Source organism: Taudactylus pleione, unplaced genomic scaffold (genome assembly GCF_031769625.1).
Source record: "Taudactylus pleione unplaced genomic scaffold, aTauple2 ptg000019l, whole genome shotgun sequence".
Classification (NCBI taxonomy): Eukaryota; Metazoa; Chordata; class Amphibia; order Anura; family Myobatrachidae; genus Taudactylus; species Taudactylus pleione.
The window spans coordinates 30,721,225-30,743,356 of record NW_028284421.1 but is presented as its reverse complement, the minus strand read 5'-3'; the positions used below and the strand labels follow the sequence as shown (position 1 = coordinate 30,743,356).

The 22,132-nt window shown below is 44.5% G+C and overlaps 1 protein-coding gene across 1 annotated transcript in view; it reads left to right on the top strand.

Annotated features, from left to right (window-relative positions):
* The first annotated feature begins 4,826 nt into the window (after positions 1 to 4,826).
* The window catches only part of VPS13C (vacuolar protein sorting 13 homolog C), a 452,448-nt gene continuing 435,142 nt past the window's right edge, over positions 4,827 to 22,132 (top strand). The window contains exons 1-2 of the mRNA XM_088446402.1: positions 4,827 to 5,257; positions 18,574 to 18,617. Coding sequence (XP_088302528.1) covers positions 5,161 to 5,257; positions 18,574 to 18,617 — 141 coding nt within the window. The 5' untranslated portion in view covers positions 4,827 to 5,160. The remainder of the gene's footprint in view (positions 5,258 to 18,573; positions 18,618 to 22,132) is intronic.

The following is a 22,132-nucleotide window of genomic DNA, read 5'->3' as shown; positions in this document are numbered from 1 at the left end:
TTCAAAGAGGTTAGAAATAGAAGCCTCAGGGGACTTCAAGAAAATGAAATAAAAGCAGCGCAGCATAAACCTGTTAAAGATGGCTAATTAAGTACTGTAAAATGATACAAATATAAACTAAAGAAATCAAATAACTTATATTTATTAATATATCAAATCAATTTTAAATTACATAGATGAAAATATAGCCTAATAGATAAAAGTCCTAATAGGCACTGTAGACAGGGCCTGATTCAGACCCGTTCGCTAGCAAGCGATAGCTCAGAGCGAACAATGTTTTGCAGTGTGCGTATGCGAACTAGGCCGAGCGATTGGGAAGCATTCGCTCGCCCAGCAGAGACAGCCCAGATGAATGAGTAACAGGTCATGCCGTTTGTGGGTGGTAACAGGGGCAGGCCACTGGAAGTGGGGGAGTGGAGGTGCGAACACAGGCGTGCCTGAGCATCTTAATGCCGTTTCAGAGGCGTGCATAATTAACAGCCAGCGTCATTGTATACATCACCTGGTTGAATTATACACTGAAGTGCTCGCAGTGCTTGTGGTAGGGTATAGTCAACCTCAAGCACTGCGTTCACTTCCGATGGAACCCGATGTACTGTTGGTTGCATACACTTCCTGGAGATGACATACGCTAGTGGGCGTCTAAAGACAGGCTGGTGGGCATCTGCATGCACACTGCCATCGCACGCCAAGACATAGTGGGCAAGCTTATGCCTTGCCGTGCGATTCCCTGCCTTGCCGTCACTTAGCCGAATTTGCATACACTGGGAGCGTGTGTACGCATCTAGCGAACGGATTTGAATCAGGCCCACAGTTAACAAAGCATATAAACTGAGTTTATTCTCAGCACGTCTATTATGAGTTTATTTTTATAATTATAAGCTTTGTTTATTCTCTATACTGTCTGTTATGAGTTTATCTTTATAATTATAAGCTTTGTTTATTCTCTGCTTCGTCTATTATGAGTTTATCTTTATAATTATAAGCTTTGTTTATTCTCTATACTGTCTATTATGAGTTTATCTTTTTAATTATACGCTTTGTTTATTCTCTGCATCGTCTATTATGACTTTATTTCACAGTATATTTTATATAGGCTATTTACGGTTATAATTGGTACATTATTATTGTTTGATTGTTATAATTGTATTTGTATAATTAGATTTAATTTATCTGGCTTAATAGACTAATACAGTGCTACTTTTCTTTATTTTCTTAATTCTCCATGAGGCTGGCAGTGACCTCTTACAGAAGCAGTGTTACTGTCTATTCCATGGCAATTTGTACTGTGGTTTTAATCTGGAACTTTATGTATGTTGCAATTTAGCACCTGATTATTACTTTATTTCTCTAGTGACTTTACTTGCACTTGTTAAATAATGTATTCTGCTATATCAGCATGATAGATTTCTGCAACCGCCTCTCAGGATCCTGTAAATACTAAGCTCATGTATCAAGCTTATTTTCATAAAAGTATTTAGAAACTGCAGTTTTTAGGAGTTTGGCCCCGGTAGTTTACACTATTTTCAGATGATGTAAACATATGTCCGAGCCGCACTACGTATGCGTCCTGATGGTTACCGCTCTAAGACGCAAACTGATATAGCATCTGGAGAGATTGATTTTCAGTGGGCGTTCCTGGGTAATAACAAGGGAGAAGCTATCCAGACACGGGCGTGTTGCTGACAGAGATTGCGACAAGAGACCCAGTTACACTGACACTGGATGCCATGTTCAGACAGTGCAATTGCACCTGTCAAAAGAATAGTGCAATTTTCGATGTTGCGACTGACAGTGCAACAATGGTAAGCACCGCGACGGATTAGTGGTTGTCTCAATAGGAAGATCATCGGTCGTGGCATTATCATAAAGACGCAGAACCTCTAAATCAGGCCCAAACCCTGCCTTAATCTCGGAACACACTACACTGCAGTAGGGCCGACGGGCGATGTCACTAGCGACTTGCGGGAGCCCGCATATCATGGATACACACTGGATGATGTACCTGATATGTCACTCCAATCTGCGGGATTGGATGACATATGGTCTAGTGTGTACCCAGCTTAAGATATAAGACTCCAGTAAACAGACACTTTTAAAGCACTTACTTTAACGTACAGGTACCAAGGGAATGAAATGGGTATGGGAGTGGTAGTTATTCTCTAAAACTCCAAAACAAATTAGTCTAACAATTCAATATGATGCTTAAGTGAGATTTGCTATATAATTACTATAAAACTTTATTGCTCACCTTCACAATTTAAATAACATGAATGCTGATATCAGGGGTGGATTAGGAATTTAACGTAGCCCTGGAAAATATCTGAAAGTGTATTCATGCTGTAAGCGTATCCAAATCATTAGTAGGCAATGCGTACTGCCGTTATGGGTGCCATCATACCGCTGGACATGGTCAGAATGCAAGGAGTAAGGCTATAACTATAGACAGTTCTAGGTAGCCCTTTAAGCCCCCTCTCTTTCAAGGAGTTGGGTATGATATGCCAGTGGTGACCATCCCAACAGTTCTAATACTGGCAGTGGAATCCTGACAGTCAAAATCCCAATGGATTTTGGTTAGTATTCTAACACTAACCCACCCCTCTCACAGCCTAAATCTAACCCACCCCTCCAGCAGCCTAACCCTAACCGCCCCCTACCGCAGTCTAACCCTAACACTCCCCCTAGTGCCTAACTCTAATAATTACCTTTGGGATTCGTCTGTATTTTGACAGTCGGGATTCTGGTGTCAGTGTGACAGTCGGAATTCTGGTGTCGGTATGACAGTCGGGAAGGTCACCGCTGGGATCCTGACTACATCCCCTTTCAAGTACACTGACAATACTGATTGCTGCATGATTTGTGCATGCAGCTCCCAGGCAAATGTAGAGCAGCATAAAGTCAGATATAACTCCCGATAAGGTTGAACAAAAACTCCAAGGGTGCAAATATGCAGACTAAAGTTGAAAATTAAACTGCAAATTAAAGAGCTGATTTAGAGCCACTCGCAAGATGCGATCGCTCGCACAATGTGTATGCAAATTGCGTAGGCAGTGCAATCGCACAGCAATGCTTTAGCACACCCAGTATTTCTTAAAGAGCGATCACAGACGCCCACTTGTGCAAGTCATGTCCAGGAAGTGTATGCAACCATTGTTCATTGGGTAACATCTGATGCGATTGCAGCGCTTGAGGTTGACCATATACTGCCGCAAGCACTGCGAGCACTTCAGTGTAAAAACAATCCAGGTGACATGTACTATGATGCTGTCTTTTAATTATACACACCTCTAAAATGGCGCTGAGATGCTCAGGCACGCCTATATTTGCACCTCCACTCCCCCGTTGTTAATGGCCAGCCCGTTACCACCTACAAACGGCTTCCCCTGTCACTCACTCTGCTGGGCTGTCTATGCGCAGTGAGCCAACGCATTGAGAACTTTCGCTAAGGTATGTGTACTGCGATGCATAGACATGCGCACAATGCATACACATTGCATACCATCGGCAGCAGCGAGTGTTTGCATCTTAGCGAGCGGGTCTGAATGAGGTCCTACGTTCTTAAATCTCCAAACAATGCGGGTGATTCAGAGGTTGGTGCAGTTGCAACTGCGACTTTTGTTGCAGTTGCTACTGCGTTTTTATTCTAATAACGCACAGCGTCCCATTGAGACACCCACCGGCTGTGGCATGAATCTGTACAAAGAGTGACCATGGCCGACGGCATAGGGCGTCTTTAGACGCAGTCACTGACAATGACACGCCTGCAGCTGTTAGCCCCTCCCCCCTCCCAGAAACATCCATGGAAATTGCTTGGATCTCCGCGCAAATCTGATCTGGTCACCCAGCGGTGAACATCGGGACGCAGGTGCAGAGGTAAAACATCACCCCTATGTGTTCATATAAAAGCATACAACACAGAAAACAGAACAGTGAACTGACGCTAATCTACTAAATACTGTTTAAATAGAAGTTTGTATAATTGCATGTATTTATACGTGCAAAATCTAAACATGGGACATTAAAAATCAGTAATAAGTTAAAGTTAATCTCTTGCAGCAACCATATGTATTATTTTACCGCCCATCATGGGAGCAATTCGCAATAACACAGCCTTTGAAGGTGCATATCCACTAGCAGATAGTGGAACGACAGTACGATTACAACATTGTAATCATACATTCGTTCCTCTTCGCCTGCAGTGCCTACACTGAACAATATGCCGTTCAGGCACCCTCCCTCATCCTGGAACATGCCCAATCGGTCGTCATCGGCAGATTGCCCGGCATGTTCAGGCGATGATTGATGTTGAAAACTACCGGCGGGAACGTGCATCGCTGGTCGTTTTGGACATTTACATGCCCGATTCATGCACGATTAATGAGCGATTGAATGATAACGATATCGTTCAATCGCTCATTTTTAATCGGCAAGTGTATACATGGCATAATACTTTGGCTGCGTGACGCCTACACGCCCCTCAAACCCCTGCACCAGCCCTCATGGCGCAAAAAAAAAAAAGCTGACGCTCTAAAAGAAAAAAAAAGAATAAAAAAGAGAAGGGTGCAGGAATAACAAGGTGCAAATTGCGGTTACGCCCGACTCTGAATGAGGTCCCATATAGTCACCACAGTTTGGGATGGCAGTATATTTTGAAGAGGTCTGACCTAACATGTTATACGCCGGCTTTTTGGTCCATCGTCTGCCCAGAGTCAACAACAAAGTGAACAGAAAAGAAGAAATAGTGAGAAGAACCCGTCAGAGACACGCCGGCATGTCACATGACCGCTCTGACAGTGTGCACCACGTGACCGGCCCCGTGACACAAACAGACAGGAACCTACCCAGCAGCAGCAGCTGCACACTAAGCCCCATGCCTGCCCAGCGCACAGCACACAGACACACATACTGACAGCAGTGACCCGCCCGGAGGGGACCAGCCTATCTGACACACGGACACGCTGCTCCCAGCCGCATGACTGGGGCAGATAGTCGCCTTGTAGCCAGTGATGGCATGTAATCAGCACAAGGTGTGCGCAGGTGTATGACTGATAGCGGCAGCTTGACACAGCTGCAAGCTGACAATCCCCGGCCATACTCTCCTATCTCTAGCACACACAGCCCATTCTTAAACCAACACTTCCTGCTATAGAGGCGGGCAGCATGCTGGAGTCTGTGGTAGCAGATCTCCTGAACAAGTTCCTGGGGGATTACGTGGAGAACCTCGACAGGTCCCAGTTGAAGCTAGGCATCTGGGGGGGTAAGAGCCAGATGTGCCCATTATCATGCCATGTTCTTTCCTTTAGTCGTGTAGCTGTTGATGAAAGCATGTCAGTATAGGCCATTGCCCTCGCATGATCCTCATTGCTTATATGTACATATTATGTTGATTTTTTTGTTGTTGTTGTTAGAAACTGTTATTAGTATTACTTTTTCACACATCTTTTCTTTTAATAATATTATGAGATCTCCTAGTACCAGTTTATGTTTTAAAACCTATGAACTATAAATATTCAAAATCTTAGAAATGATGCACTTTTGAAATAGGATTACCAGGGAGCTGGCTTATAGTTGCCTCCTATAAGAGTCATGTGTATAAAACTATTGCTATTTAATTACATTGCAGCTAGATGCCCTTCACTGAATGGACCCTGACGTCATCAGTTACTATCCACGTGGACATAGAGTACAGTACATATTTTTACTATTGGTGGCCACATGAGTCAGTTGAAACAAAATTACAGCGCTGTCATAGTGTGCAACCGCACTTCCGCCCTCATTGACGTCACTTCCGGGTCCTTAAGCAGAAGGGGAAATAGGATCAACCATTTCAATTCACCATTTTAAAAAATGTAGATGTCAGTTGCTATTGCTACTAAATTGGGAGTACCAAATCAGTCATTTCTGGACATGTATGTAACATGTACAAATGGTGATATTTTACAGTGTTCCATTGCATTTTTGAGATGTGTGTGGTAGGCGTGAAAAGAGTATAGGGTAACGCACACACATGCTATTGTAAATCACCCAAGAATTTTCTGCAAATGCAGCTACCACTGTCTTGCTTTCTACAGAGATTATAAAAATACGTATGCAGAATACAATTAAATATGTTGGGTATAGAACCATTTACCTCACTTTGTCAATACCCAGTTTTGTTTTATTACTGTGCTTTGTTCCCAGTTGTAAAGTGCAATGGAATATGCAGGCCCTGTATAAATAATTAATGTGCATAAGTTAAAGTTACAGTTCTCTGTAAATACAGCTTCCAATGTCTGTCTTGTTCTATTCGGATGGGCATTTGTATAGAATACAAACAGGGCCGGACTGGAACTAAAAATCAGCCCTGGCATTTAGAGCACACAGGCCCACCTGCTGTGGACTTCATGAACAAAAAACATGGCGGTGCTAGTAAAACGTTGGCTATTACTTTTGGGCCCATATATGATGTACATGTAGTGTTCACTCTAGATCTGGTGGCAGACAGGGCGCTAGAGCTAGAGAACATCTGCGCCCGCCTGAAAAGGGGGTGTGTGTTTACAACATGTCCCCTTTTCGTCACTTTTGGCGGTGCTTGGTGACAGCTCAGCATGTCCGTAAGTGCCCGGCACTTACGGACATGCTGAGCTGTCACCAAGCACCGCGGTCACTGTGAATGGATGCCGGACGCTTGCGCCTGGCATCCTTCTACCGACGGTGATTGCTGCTCTGCCGTTTTCCCAACCCGCGGGACACTGCGGCCCGCGGGTGGAGGACAGAACACGTAGGCTGTTTCAACGGGGCACTGTGCTGGAGGGCAGGGTGCTTTCTGCCCTTCAGAAATAGGGCAGGGCGCGGTGCCATGCTGAAACAGCCTAGCAGGAACACTATACATGGTAGCAATATTTACTCTAGTAAAAGTTTGTAAAGCTATCTGGTACAAATCTAGATTTTACAGGACAAAAAAATGCTGCTCTTACTTTGACTCTTGCTGCCTAAACAACTCCTACCGCCATAATTACAGATGGAACAGTGTAAGTATGCTGTCACTTGGATGCATTACCTGGATTACATTCCAGTGTCACCCGCTTCATGTCACCCACTGCCTTTAGTGGGTGAAACTAAGCGGATGACACTGGGGAGAGGCAGTGTTTGATAGGCAGTGGGTGATGCTGCTGAGTGGCAGTAGTTAACACAGGAAAGTGGCAGTGGGTGACACTGGGGAGAGACAGTGGGAGAGGCAGGAAAGTGGCAGTGGGTGACACTGGGGAGAGGCAGTGGGTGTCACTGGGGAGAGGCAGTGGGTGTCACTGGGGAGAGGCAGTGGGTGTCACTGGGGAGAGGCAGTGGGTGTCACTGGGGAGAGGCAGTGGGTGTCACTGGGGAGAGGCAGTGGGTGTCACTGGGGAGAGGCAGTGGGTGTCACTGGGGAGAGGCAGTGGGTGACACTGGGGAGAGACAGTGGGTGACACTGGGGAGAGACAGTGGGTGACACTGGGGAGAGACAGTGGAGAGACAGTGGGTGACGGGGAGAGACTGGGTGACACTGGGGAGAGGCAGTGGGTGACGGGGTGAGACAGTGGGTGACGGGGTGAGACGGGAGAGATAGTGGGTGACGGGGAGAGGCAGTTGGTGATGTCAAGTAGAGGGTGACAGGGAGATAGTGACACCGAGTAGAGGCAGAGGGTGACAAAGGGTGAGGCAGTGGGTGATAGAAAAAGATAGTGGGAGGTGGTGAGGCAGTGGGTGACAGGGAGAGGATAACGGGTAGAGGCAGTGATCAATGTAGGGAGAGGCAATAAGTGATGGAGAGAGGCAATGGGCGACACCAGGGAGAGGCAGTGGGCAATGAAATGTGTGACAGAGGGGTGGCAGTAGGTGACAGAGTATGATGGTGAAAGGCAGTGTGTGCCAGGGAGAGGTAGTGGGTGATGCCTGGTAGAGGGTGAAAGGCAGTGGGTGATGTATAGGAGGGCACTGGGCTAGATGAGAAGGGGGCAGTGAGATGGTGGGAGGGGGGGACACTAGGCTGGAAAAGGGGGTACACTGGGCTGAATGAGGGGGGCACTGACTGAACTGTCTGGGTGTTCTTGCTGAGGGGCAGTTAGATGGGACAGTGGGGAGCAAAGGGGAGAGACACTGGGCTGGCAGGGTGGGAGGCACTGCAATGAGGGGGTCAGATAGTGGGGAACACTGGGCTGAATGGGGGGGTTCACTGTGGCTAGGGGGACTGGGCAGGATTGGAAAGCGCAGAGAGAAGGTTGGTAGGTGGGAACACTAGGCTGAATGAGGGGCATCACTGTGACTGGCTTGGGGGTTCTAGGTGGGGGGCAGTGAGATGGGTGTAGTGGGATGGTTGGGGAGGGAAGGAGGGAGACACTGGGCTTGCAGGATTGGAGACACTGGGATGGGGGTCAGTAATGGTGGGGATCACTTGGTTAGAGAAGGATGGGAGCACTGACCTGCTGCTGTTCCATTTCTGCTGGCCCCGCACACTTGCTGCAGCACCGCTCACACGCCACCCTCCTGAGCAGCCCTTCAGCGTCGATAACTCCTGGCCCCCGCCGCACATTTTCAAACCCGACCAACGCGTCATGACGCTGACACGTCATGATGCGGCCACGTAATGAAGCGCCCGCCCATAACACTGGGCAGTGCAGCAACATGCCAGCTCAGAGGAGCTGGCTAAATGGCTTCCAGCCGCACAGATTCACATGACCGCCGGCTGCGTGATGACGTCATGACGCAATGATGCAGCCGCGGCGAATGTAATAAACAGGGTGAACGCCGCAGTGCCGGCGGTGACCCTGCGCTCAGCCGCATCGGCCCTTCTGGCATTTGCCAGAAGTGCCCAATGGCCAGTCCGGCCCTGAATACAAGTAAATGGAATGGATACAGACCACTTGTACAAATGTGCATATTAGGTGCATTATGAAATCTCTGTATATGCAATTGTTAATTTAATAAGTGTTCATGTTTTAATAGGGTACACTCTCTTATCTAGTGTTCCCTCTAGCTCCGGCGGCAGGCAGGGCGCCGGAGCTAGAGAGTGCAATCTTGTGCGCGCGCGGGTCCGAAAAGGGGGCGTGGTTATGAAAAGGGGGCGTGTCTATCAGACGCATCCCCTTTTCGTCATACTTGGGGGCGTGCCCGGCGCTTACGGACATGCCGGGCAGCCCCCAAGCGCTGCAGAAAGGGAGAATAGATGCCGGGTGCATGCGCCCGGCGTCTATTCTCCGGCGGTGACCGGGTCACCGCACGTTTGTCCACCCGCGGGACACTGCGTCCTGCGGGTGAGAACGGCTCCCGCAGGCTGTTAGGGCAGGGCGCTTTTTGCCCTCCTCCTGGAGGGCAGGGTACATTTTGCCCTCCAGAAGGAGGGCAGGGCGCCGTGCCCCGCTAAAACAGCCTAGCGGGAACGCTACTTATACCAAAGAGAGAATTAGGTTCACACGTTTGAGGCATATGTGCTGATCTGAAATATATATGTGGTTCCCAAAAGTTTTTAAATCACGGAACCCTAGAGTATCAACACTTTTTTTCATGGCACCCCTGGCCAAAACTTTCTAATTTAGCAATTCAGAAAAAATATTAAATGAAGTAAATTGTGCTTACCTGTCATCCTTAGGTTCAGTTATGTGGTGGTGTACAGGGTTGTGCTTCTGCTTGTCCACATATTTTATGATAGGCAAAACCATTGCTGGCAGCTGCCAATCTCACTTACCATAAATAATTTGATTTGGTTTTGGACCACCAACCCGTTGCACCCAGTTTGGGAACCACTGAAATATACTATTTTTTTAAATTAGAATGCTGACTTATTTTCTCATTTGTCTGGATAAGTGTGAGAATTGTTCAAAATGGCCACCATTTATTTTCTTCTTTTCCATCACCTTTCTAGATTGATTTATTTTACTGTTAGACACCAGCCTTGCTGCATGGTGTGAGTTCTGGTGGTCAGTGTTACAGCCTCTGACAGAGGGCCTGATTCAGAGCCGGACGCTATTTGCGCTCGCTAGTTCAGAAAAAGGGACGGCTATTTAAATTGAGCGCTCGCTCTTTGCGGTCTGTTGACGCCTCTATGTCTGAGCGAGCGAACGAAACATGCGCTCACTATTTTGTAAAGACGCCCCCTGGCCGCTCGCATCCTACGTCATCTCCACTATTTATTTGATTAATCGAGTACATCGAAAGGCGTCTGAACTGCTCGCAGTGCTTGTGGTTGGATTTTCCTACCGCAATCATGCGAACAGTTCAGGCTAAGAAACAACCAAGTGACGTGGTCAGTGACGCTGCTTTGTTAATTATGCACACCCTTAAATACCCGTTTTGGCCGTTTGGCACGCCTGCGTTCGGATCACCACTCCCCGTTTTCAAGCACCTTCCCCTGTTACCACCCACAAACGCCTCATCCTGTCACTCAAATTAGCAGGCACTCGCTATTTTGCGAGCGCTCGATTTCTGACCGCAATGACTGGTTGGCGCATGTGCATTACGACCCATACGCATGCGCAGATGTGCGAACATCGCTCGGAGCGAACGAGCGGCCGCTTACAAGCGGCTCTGAATCAGGCCCAGAGTTTTCAGGTTCTGTCTTTTCTGCAATGCATACACTGACATCCATGACTCATAGGCCCTCATTCAGAACCGTACGCTCTGAGCAGAGCGCACGCTCTGAATGAGGGCCGTCCTCCATAACTATGGAGCGTCCTCCTGGACGCTCGTATAGCTGTGGGTCACCACCCACAGCCTATACGAGCGTGCAGTTTGATGGCCGCGATGGTCGAGACCATCGCGACCATCGAAACTGCGTACAAAAGCCTGTGGTTGAGTTTTTCAACCACAAGGCTCGGAGTGATTTTGGCTCTATCAGAGCCAAAATCACTCCCACTGACATCACTAGTGATGTCAGTGGGCCGGCTTCTGACGGGAGGCGTTCCTGTGGGAACGCCCCCGTCAGGGAGGCACGCCCCCGGCACGCCCACCAAAGGGGGCGTGCTGTCAGTCAACATCGACAGCACGCCCCCTTGGAAGAGACACTACGAGCGAAGGAAAATCCTTCGCTCGTCGCGTCTGGCGCATGCGCACGACGGAGCTCCCTCCGTCGTGCGCATGCTCAGTGCAGAACATCGACCCACTTAAGAGCGGACAGCCGCTCGCGAGTGGGTCTGAATCAGGCCCATAGATGTATACTGTTACTGCCCAAAAGATGAATGAAGACCTGCCCTCAGTCAGCGCCAACTGTTCAATAAACATGATTATGCAATTAGCATCACCATACACTCTGCATGCTTCTTGGCGCAAACAATGCCATCAGGTCACGACCACCTCCTAATTTTATTTCTGCAGCTTGTGGAAGTGAGGAGTGTAAAGTAGGCAAATTTGCTATAAAGGATTGTAAGGGATGTAGTTGGCAACCTGATAGTCAGAATGCAGGCGCCGGAATCCCGGCACCAGTGAGGTTCCTGGCTCCAAGATCATGACCTATGACATCCCGATGGGAAGTACTGTATTGGGGTTAGGTTTAGGCACTAGGGGGTAAGTGGGGGGGTTAGGCTGCGGATGGGGCAAGAGTTAGGTTTAGGCTGGAGGGGAGGGGGGTGGTGGTTAGGTTTAGGAGTAGACTAAAGGTGCCCATACACTGTGTTACATAGCAGCCGATCTGACGGATTGGTATGATTTTGTTGCTATATCATACTGTGTATGGGCATGATATCGGGCAGTGCGTGCACCCATGGGGTCGTACATCGCACCTCCCAGATCTTACTGCAGGTTCATTTGATCTGGGGATGCGATGTACGTTCCCATGCAGCGCTATGCGGGGGAGTGCCGGCATATCGGGAGGTCTTGTACCCGATCCCTCCATGTGTGGGGACTGCCCGATATGTTGGAACGCAAGTTGTGTTGCAAAGTTGGGATTCTGAGTGCTGGTATTGTGTTTGTGTGTGTGTGTGTGTGTGTGTGTGTGTGTGTGTGTGTGCCGGTATCCCGTACACAACCCGATTGTAATACTCTGTTGTTATAGTGCAAAATGAAAATTTGGATGCATGATCATTTAATTTGCTGCAGTACCCCCGCCAGCAGGGAATATTTGGCATGTCATTTATAGAAGAGTGCACATGCATTTTAAAAGGTGTCACTGTTAAGCATTGTAGTGTTCACTTTTGCATATAACTCAAAAATAACCTTTTGTTTGATTTTAGGGTGTAAAAGTTTTCTTAAGTTGGAAATACAGTAAACTACACAGTTCCCAGTACAATGTAGTTATCTGTCAAACTCAACTTCCTGCCACTTTGTTCCACCCTATCATTTTGTGTGTGGTGTGATACTACCACTCCTATAGAAATGCCCTGGACACTGCCAAAGATACATACTTCCAATCTGTCCAAAACTTCTTTTTAATACACCTCTCCTCAGCCCTCCCACACAAATCCATCAACCACTATCAGTGCTCAAGATTTTACTTTAATGACAAAATTGATAATTTGAAGAATTGCTTCTTTCTTCTTTTGTGCAGGAAATGGAAAACAAACAATGGTAAGAATGCTGGCTGCCTCTCTGTGCCCAAATAATCAGTTTGGATGCTTGGGATCTAATGAAGTCAGGCAGCCAATGTTCCTACCATTGACAGTGTTGTGTGTTTCAGATTGTGTAATGCAATTAATTCACTCAACAGTTACATCACTTATCCTATTGCCATGCATTTACTTTTGTCATTCATCCCTGTTGTACAGTGTTTATTTGCTATTATGTCTCAACATACTTTGGCTTGTCCCTAATAAACATACTGATATTCCCGATATTCTGTACTCCACTCTTCACTTGTCCTGCTATCACCATCACTCACCACTCTTACATCTCATTCTAGAGACCAACAGTGTGGCACTACACACCCCAACAAGGCCCCTGCTACACCCGAGATTCCTTACCTTGACCGTTCCACCTTCTAGTCCTCTGCATCATAGCCTGCTCAAAATTGAAAGCAATACTTGCGCCTACAGTTAACTACCACTTTGCCTGAAGTGCTCTGTGTTGCCTAGCATGACCAACTTCAATCTGTCCTACGTCATCATGGAATAAAAGTAAAGCACTGGTGTCCTATGAGGGAGATATTCCAGGAAATTGGAATACATACCAACTGAACTTGGGGATCTAAAGTATACTATAGCGCAAGTAGATGAAATTGCTTCACTTTTATTCCATTATTGTTTGTTAGAAGGAATGGGACCACCTTCTTTAAGTTGATTTCTACACCTGCTGCTGACACCTGCGCTCGGTGCTTTCTACCCACTTTTCTTTCCTACTTCATCATGGCCTACCCAGCCTTCTCCTTTTGTTTGCACCCTGCTGCGGTGGCAAGCAGAAATAGACAAAAAGTCAGTCTGTTGGCTGCCCAAATGGTAGGTTGGGAGCTCTTACAAGTACAGACAGGTTTAGCCACTTTACGACGAGGTGCATTGGGCACGACATGTGGGAAAAGTAATGGGCCGGCACAAAACAATTGAATATTGTCGCTCTAAAGTGAATGAGATCACAGTGCAAAACATCTGATTTTACACCTAAAAAAACAGATACAATACAGTTGAAAAGAAAATGTGATGCTCCAATTTTTGATTGTAACTTGGGATTGGTTCTCTTGTTCCCCCAACTGCATTTCAACTGGGACTGTGGGATGTTCTTCTGTTTTAGAATTCTCTGTAATTTATATATTGAACCTCTTTGTTTTCATTCTACTATTGAGATAAACTTTTTTGCAAATATAATACGGAATGAGTTTGTCGAGCTGTCACTGCCCTAACCAAGAAATGTGACCCATTTCACAGCGAGGATTATGCGCTGGTACAGTAATCTTTCCTCTGATACGGATTCTAATTAGGATTTGTTCTGGAACATTAATACAAACATCTGAGACTGGAGAAGTCTGCCACTTTTTTTTTTTTTTTACAAACTCCTAATTTATTACGCATAAAACTAGTCACCATTAAGACCTAAAGAGAGTATATTGTCACAGTGTGACAACTAGATTTTCTATACTTTTAACCATTACATTTGTATTTATCTATTAAATAGAACACAGTCATTGATTATTTGAGACTGTTTCTAATTGGAATTTTCTTTGGAAATACACACAGATATCCTCTACTAGAGAAGTCTGCTTTCTCGTTTACAAAATATTGATATAATATCCATATACAGTAACTATGCGCGTGCCCACTGGTCGTTTTTGCCATCCATCATCGCCCGTACTTGCTGGTCAACCTGACGATCTTGTCAAGGTTCAGCATGTACAGGGAGCAATAGAGAGCACCTACTGTTCTCATTACCTTAGATACACCCTGAATTATATGTTCTCAAGTTTATATTACATACTTCTACACCAATAATATATAAATTACGGAATACTGAATTTGTATGATGATTTAAGCTTTTTTCCTGGTGTGTTGTTACTGCAAATGGTAACTCAAAATAGGAAGAGACAAGTGTTTTATTTATATTCCCATCTATGCTTGCCAGGTGGACTTGCTGTAGAACATTTGTGACTGGGAGTGCTAATTAACTTGCACTTATTATTGTTTGTGCAGTACATAGCTTTTTGCTATACAATTACAGTCAGGAGGTTACCTCAGACAATACAAATGTTATAGGATTGTCAGAAATAATTATTGCCTTTTAATTGTTTGGGGGCAATTTAATTGTTTTGTAGGCGGTGATAATTAATGTGCGCCCAATGGAGTAATTGCTTTGGGGGCCCATTAATTATTGCGCTTGTCGCGTCCAAAAGCATCATGTTTAGCTGCGTAAAGCGGCTAAACTGGTCTAAAGTCCTAGTTAGAGCGGCCAACTCACAGACTTTTTGCACACATTTCTGCTCGCCACCAGAAGGCTTCAATCAGAAACGGCATCTAATATTTCGACTACAGGAGAGTGAGGCAAAAACAAAAGGTTACAGTACTTAGTAAATTGGTAGCAGTTTGGAATTAGTGGAAGGCTCTACTTACATGTAGCATCCATCTGTTCCCTTAGAATGTACTGAGTCTATCCTGTACTGAGTCTATCCTATCTGTGCTTACGCAATCTGCTTCCCCAGGGAGGTGTACAGACCCGTTTATACGGTATGGGGCCATACAATGTGACCAGCGGCTACAGTGGGTGGGACTAAGCTTGATCCTATCAACTACCTTGCTAGCTCCTTCAATTGGATCTCAAGGTCTTCAGGTCCGGGTATGATCCAGAAGAAAATAGTGGTGTTTGAGACCTTTGGGTCGTTACCTCACAGGAAATGCCGTACCCGTGAGCCATGCCCCCAATTTTCATAATGCTGGGGGCATGCTTAGCAGCACTTGTAGCGCTGGGCATGCCCCCAGCTTGATGAAACCGGGACAAAATGCCGACAGTGGCATCCAGGAAGTCAGAATCCTGACACAAGTATGTAAGTATACTAACCGTAACACTAACCTTTACGGCCGGGTTTCTGGAGCCAGGACTCTGGTGCCGGTATTCTGGGCGCCGGAATCCCGTCTGCCGAGATGGTGACTACATCCTGTTTCACCACCTCCTGACCAAGTGGAAAGTTGAGACAAATCCCTATTTTAAGGTAGAAATGTTGGGACTTGGTTCAGAACCACTGGGACATCCTCCTTAATGACTAATTGGGCAAAATCATATTTTAATTAGCCTTATTTGTCAAATAAAGACATGTAATTTTTGGGGTGATAAAGTCCAAAGTGAAGGAAAATGGGTTGATTTAATGTAAGACAGGTATATGGAGGTGCTGTATGAATGGGACAGGTGTTTTTAAGATTGCAGGTGGGTGTTAGAGGCGTATTTAGAAGTGTTTTTTTAAGTGGCTTTAAATGACTCAAATATATACTTATAAGCATTTTTATAAACCCCCAATTTAAAAAGAACATTTATTTTGTAAAGAAAACACTTGCTTTCTAACGTTATTGGACTATTTTAGAAAAATGTTTATAACATTTGACACAACGTAAGAACCCCAATACTTTTATTATGGCCACTATTACACTTGTGTACTGTTATCCCATATCAGTTAGCCTTTTTTTGTGGTACAGGCAGATTTCCCCAGTGTCACCTATACACCAGTTTGGTGTTTTCAATTTCCTGTACATTTGATCATATTTAATGCTAATTCTGTTGCTGCTTAAACTACATAGATATTTAAAAGGATGAATGCAATTTACCAGTTCCTGTGAAATGTGGGTTATATTTACATTTTGAGAGATAGTTACATGCTAAATCAGTTTGTATTTTAGGAAAGCCGACTGATTTGGGTGTTAGTTAAATGAAAGGAAGCAGGATATGTAAAGCTGGGTGCACACTGATCAGATATATCTGCAGATGGTCATTCATACACACTGAGCAACCATCATCTGTCTCTGGCCGCGGGTCCTGCTGGCCAAGGAGCGTGTCCCCCAACCCTCTCTGCGGCCTCTGCTGCAAGTGTAGACCGCCCGTAAACACTGCCTGATGGACAGATATATCTGCAGATGATGGTCATTCATACACCCTGAGCAACCATCATCTGTCTCTGGCCGCGGGTGTCGCTGGCAGAGGAGCGTGTCCCGCCACCCTCTCTCCGTGGCCTCTGCTGCACTTGTTCGACCACCCGTACATACACTGCCCGATGGACAGATATATCTGACATAGGCTCTGCAGCAGAGCCGACGCGATATGTCTGTGAACGACGTTGTTCAGACATATTGCTGGTACACACTGCCAGTGTTTACCCAGCATAAGATGTATTTATTTATATTTTGTGAGATAGTTGGCTGATTGATATGAGTCCAAGAGGTCTCAGTGCATGTTAGCTTGATTGGTACTGAGTGTAAGAATGAGATAAAAACGAGATCCTGAAATGTGGATCCTGTGAACATCAGGAAGGATTGTACTAATGTAACAACTGTATGCGGTGATACCCCAAGCACCTTCAGCAAGGGGAAGTGTATTTTTCAAGACTTTGAGCAAAAAACATCTTGCCTTTAAAACAACGCATCTAGGATTAAGCCCAGTGTCTCCCAGCTAGAATTGGCCACACACCCCAGGAAGTGTTGCAGCAGCATGTCCACACATTCCCAGAAGTAAGCGGTTCCAGGTGCCAGTGTAGGTGCCTAGGTGGAAGTAAACTGTTATAAGTGCCGGTAGTAGGAGCTTGGTGGTGGAAGCGAAATACTGGCCCACTGTGTAATGGGCAGAGTTAGTAACAGGAGGTCACCGATGGTAAGTGGAATCCCTAATACTCCAAGTTTCAGTGGGATCAAAAATAATCTGTTATCGTTTGGCGGAGTGCGGTCATCCGGTCACAGTGTATTTAAATTATCTGTAAATGAGTTTGAGAAAAAAAAAAAATGTATTTTTTTTCATGGGCTTTGGGTGAAGTGGCCTAAATTAGGTGGTTATAAGACATTGCCTCCAATTGCTTTTTACTGTATGCCTGTTGTTTTTAGGTTTCTATCGATGTGTATCTTATTACATTGGGCCTGATTCAGAGATGTATGTTGACCAGATGGTTAGCGCCCATCTCCGATGTGCAGAACAGGTCCAGCGGTCTTGCACACAGTTCCCCCAAGCCTCTGCCCGACTGATAGGCAAAAGCATGTGGGGGACGGCCTGCGTTCCCGGAAACGGGAACGTGACGCCCACGTTTTCTAGGGGTGCTGAGTCTGTTCCTTGCAAGCAGCCAGGAACCGAGCTGCCTGCGTGGTAATCCCAGGCTGCAACCTCAGTCTTTTCTCTGCAGACGCCTCCTGCAGCATTAGCATATTACATGGATGGTATTGCAGAGCCGCTTGTGTGCAGCTGTGCAATACTCTCCATCTTTGAATCATCAGACTGATAGTATGGAAAGTAATGTATGGCTCTGTAGGTCTCATGACCTATAGGGAAGGTACTTAAATTACCAAACTAAGGAGAGCTCATGAGAGATCAAAGTGAGTGACTGCTTTAATGATGAACTTAGTGTGGTCATACACCTTGACCTGCAAACTTTGACCTTTCCTGGATTGGAATGAAATATTAGCTAATATGATTTAAAGAAATACAAAGTTTAATACTTTGTGCTAAACAAGAGAAACCCCCCCCCCACACACACTTAGTTTATTAGTGGTTACTGTTAAAATACAATCACATGCAAACGTCCAACAGATCCTCACATTCTAGTACTAAGTGGGTTATCCAGGCAGAAAGGCCTTTCTTGTTATTGCTCGCATTGCATAGAGGTGTGAACAAAAAACAAGCCAGGTTTTTCTCTCATTGTAACCCAATACAGTATGTGCATAATTTCACAAGGTTGTATGTGAACCTCACAACTATTTCTGTCTGACCCTTTGTATAGCATAGATATGTCCTAATGATTTGGAAACCATATTAGTCAAGCTATATACACTGTTTTGTTCAATTAAAAACGTACAACAATTTACTATTGGATTTATTTTATTATTCTTGCTCCAGAATAATTGTCTTGTCATTTACTTTTTATGTCATTTACTTTTTATGTCGTTTACTTTTTATGTCCTTTACTTTTTATGTCAAGTATTTTGAAACTGGAATGTCAATTTTTTTTTGTCTTTTTGCCTCAAGGAAATGTTTCACTGGAGAACCTAAGAATTCGAGAAAATGCCTTGGTGAGTCAATAAATCTAAATATTACTTATGAAATCAAAATAATTGGTGTATTTTACAAGATTCTCATATAATGGAAATAATCATTTACATAAACGAAAGTGAAAAACAGTGTATTACAGTTTATAGTTATACCTGTAGAAAGTCCACCTATGTGGTAAAACATGGACAGAAGTGTGTTGTTTTAGACTTCTCCCATGAGAATAGAGGAGCAGGGTATCCAGACACCAGCTGATTTATCTACTATAACTTGAATATAATTGAAAAGATGCCTTTTTTATGTCACAACTTTTTTTTTATGTTGTTGTAATTTTGATTGACCATTCAAAATAAAGAACTAAAAAAAAAAAAGAAAAGGAAAAGATGCCTGTCAATAATTCTCAGACCTCCATCATTTTCTTCCAGAATATACTTGTGAAAAATAAAAATTGTAAAAAACTAAATTTTTAATTAATCCACTCCCGTTATAACACTAAAAACACAGCATATAACAGCGTTATATTAGCCCTATTTCCTAATACCATAACTTGGATGTAATGGATCATACAATAAGTCTCAATAGATTTAATTGATTCCTGCTTTTGCCACTCTCCCAGATTGGTCCACCGGTTCTTATTAGAAAGCCTCACAGTCAGGGGCGTATCTATAATGGGTGCAGGGTGTGTGGGGAACACGGGCCCCTGGGTCCAGGCACTGCACACCCTGCACCCATAATAATACTTACTTCTCCGGAGTCCCACGTCGGCGCGGGCGTCCGGCGCTGTAAAACGACTGGAAAATGGCCACGGTGGCCATTTACCCGTCATTTGCGCATGCGCAGTACAGAGAAAATGGCTGCCACGGCCATTTTCCCAGTTACCTGTGCATACACTATAGACTCTGGGCACACTCTAGTGCCCAGAGTCTATAACTCTGGCGCTGGCCGCGCACAGCTCAGTGCGCTGCCGGGCGGAGAGGAGGGGGCCTGTGTCGGCGACTGCACACAGGCCCCCTCCTCTCTAGAAACGCCCCTGCTCACAGTCCTGAACTCTTTGCGGTACAGGTTGTACCTTTTTCAACAGGAAGTCTGCATGATCCCTTCTCCCAGAACAAACTTACCTCACAATAATTTTGTTTCATAAAACAAGTGATTACAAGCGCCAATGTCACAATCTGTACTCAATCAAAAGCACTTAATCAAAAACAACTACCTGGTCTAAAGTATTAAAATCCCCCTATTTATCTAACATACTTATTATATTTCCAGTTTTGCGACCGCTAAGCTTTGTTTGAAGAGCTGACGCTCTTAACCAGGAAGCCTTCAGTTTCCCCTACCTTATTCCAACTAAACTTTATTTAGTTATCTGAAAACAAGAGTTCTTCCCTATTTCAACTATGTAGTGTTTTCAATCCCAAGCAAATTCTGACACATGAATGGACTAGAGCAGAAATAAACTCAAATGATGGAGAAGTAATCCAAAGTGCTTAATATACACAACAATGACTGAAAACGGCATACGAAGATTTTCTGCAATAATTCCTGCAAAAGGCAAGACTAATAAGATGATTCACTCACAATCTGCCTGCAGGGAGAAGCATGAATTTTGGAACACTTATTTAATATGAAAATTGACTATACAAAGCCTTTAAGCCTTACATGACATTATAAACATGCTTCAGATGCCCAGAATCCCCCTGTCACGCGGTTGTCACCACAACTAGGCCTGTGCAAATGTAAATGATCATCTATGACCTTTTTTCAGTAAAACATCCTAGTCAAGTATTCCGTAAACAGATAAACTGGGGTTACTTGAACTCATAGAGCTATTAGATCTCCCCAGCAGATCACAAATTTCCCGACATATGTATATCAAACATAAACCTCGTAAGTGCAATATTTTAGAAAATATGGAGTCTTCCCTGCCTTTAAACTTAGTATCCCAGCTGCAGTTTCCTGTCACCCAGGGGTGTAGGTAAGGGGGGGGGGGTGTTTGGGAAATTAGAGTTGATTGTTGGGAAAATAGAAATGTTAATTTTGTGCCAAAACATGCTCAAAACAAAAGGCATTGGTGGTAGCCCACTATGTCAAAGGCTGCTAATTCCAATGCAACCATAAGCGGTGTTGGAAAGTTGAAATGATGGAACTTTAATAGTGCTGGCTAAAATCAACCTTTCTCTTGTGCTGTTAATGTGCAGCCAGACAAGCTGAAGCCTACACTATTGATCTACTGATAGAATTTTTTTATTTTCAACACCCTAATTCTGTGGAACAGTTTGCCTGTATAACGCATTTGTTTTTGTTAATGCATGATTAAATAGAGATGTGTCCACATGCACTTCTGCTCAGTTTGTGCAGGCAGGGCATAATGTACACTTCATTTTAGTTGGAAAAATGAGGAATCGAGAGTCGTGAAATTTCTCAATCCCCCCCAACACTCTAAAAATAAAAGAAAGTACCTAACTGTCATCTATAGAATTGTTCTTTTGGCTTCGACCCGTTCTTTCGATATTAAAGAGAGTGTGTGCGCACCTTTGATCATGTGTTGTCGGATGAAAACTGGTCGAATCGATGGATCACATCTTATGTGCAGTTCAAAAGTGATCCGATTCGACTGGGCCTGATCGGACCAAAAGTACACTCTGTACGCACCTTCGACTGTTCTTGCAATTCTACACCTCAGCAGTGACGCCTCTGTGGGTGGTACAATCATTTTCTTACAATATTTTGGCAGTTGGTGATCAAAGGTTGCAAGTATGATTATATAGGTGTGTATGCGCGTATTGGCACTGTGGTTGGGATTTCCGATCAGGAGTGAAGTCTATCAAAATATCACACCGAAAGAGTGATCGCAAAGGTGTGTACCCACACCGCTTTAGTATTTACCACCCCAGCCAGTCTCTCTGATAAAGCAGTTAAACACACACATCCTAGCCAGGGAACACAATCAGAGAACAAATAACAAAGTAAATACGCCCCACTGTCTCTCAGAAGTTAACTAACTTATATCCCTATACACGGAATTTGTATGAGAAACACCAAGTTATAACGAAGTTTAGTCTTTATACATATATTTTCTATATCATTAATATGTGATTAGCCCATGACCACCACAGTAAGCATACAGTATGGCAGAACCTGGGGGTACTGGTAAAGTACCGATTAATGAAAAATAAATCCCTTTAGTTGTTTATTTGTCTCTTGAGTCCCCAGGGAATGTGGAGATTCACTCTTTTTGCAAAACCACTTTTTTCTAGAGGGGTCAATATGTGAATTAAAGCAGTTTTTCCAGGCTCCAGTCAATCAAATGCAATTGACACTTTCATTCAGCTGTGTTGTGGCCTTGCTTGGAAAAAGTCTTGTCTTGTCGTTTTTTCTCCTTTTTTTAATTTTTTTTATAGTTCTTCTAATGGTAAAATTTTGGGCTGAAAAGTAACATTTCCTATTAAGTTAGACTAATAAATTATGCATTTTTGGTAGTATTTTCCTTAATTAAACACTTAAACTGTATGCCAGGTCTTGCTGGCACTTTTGTCCTAAC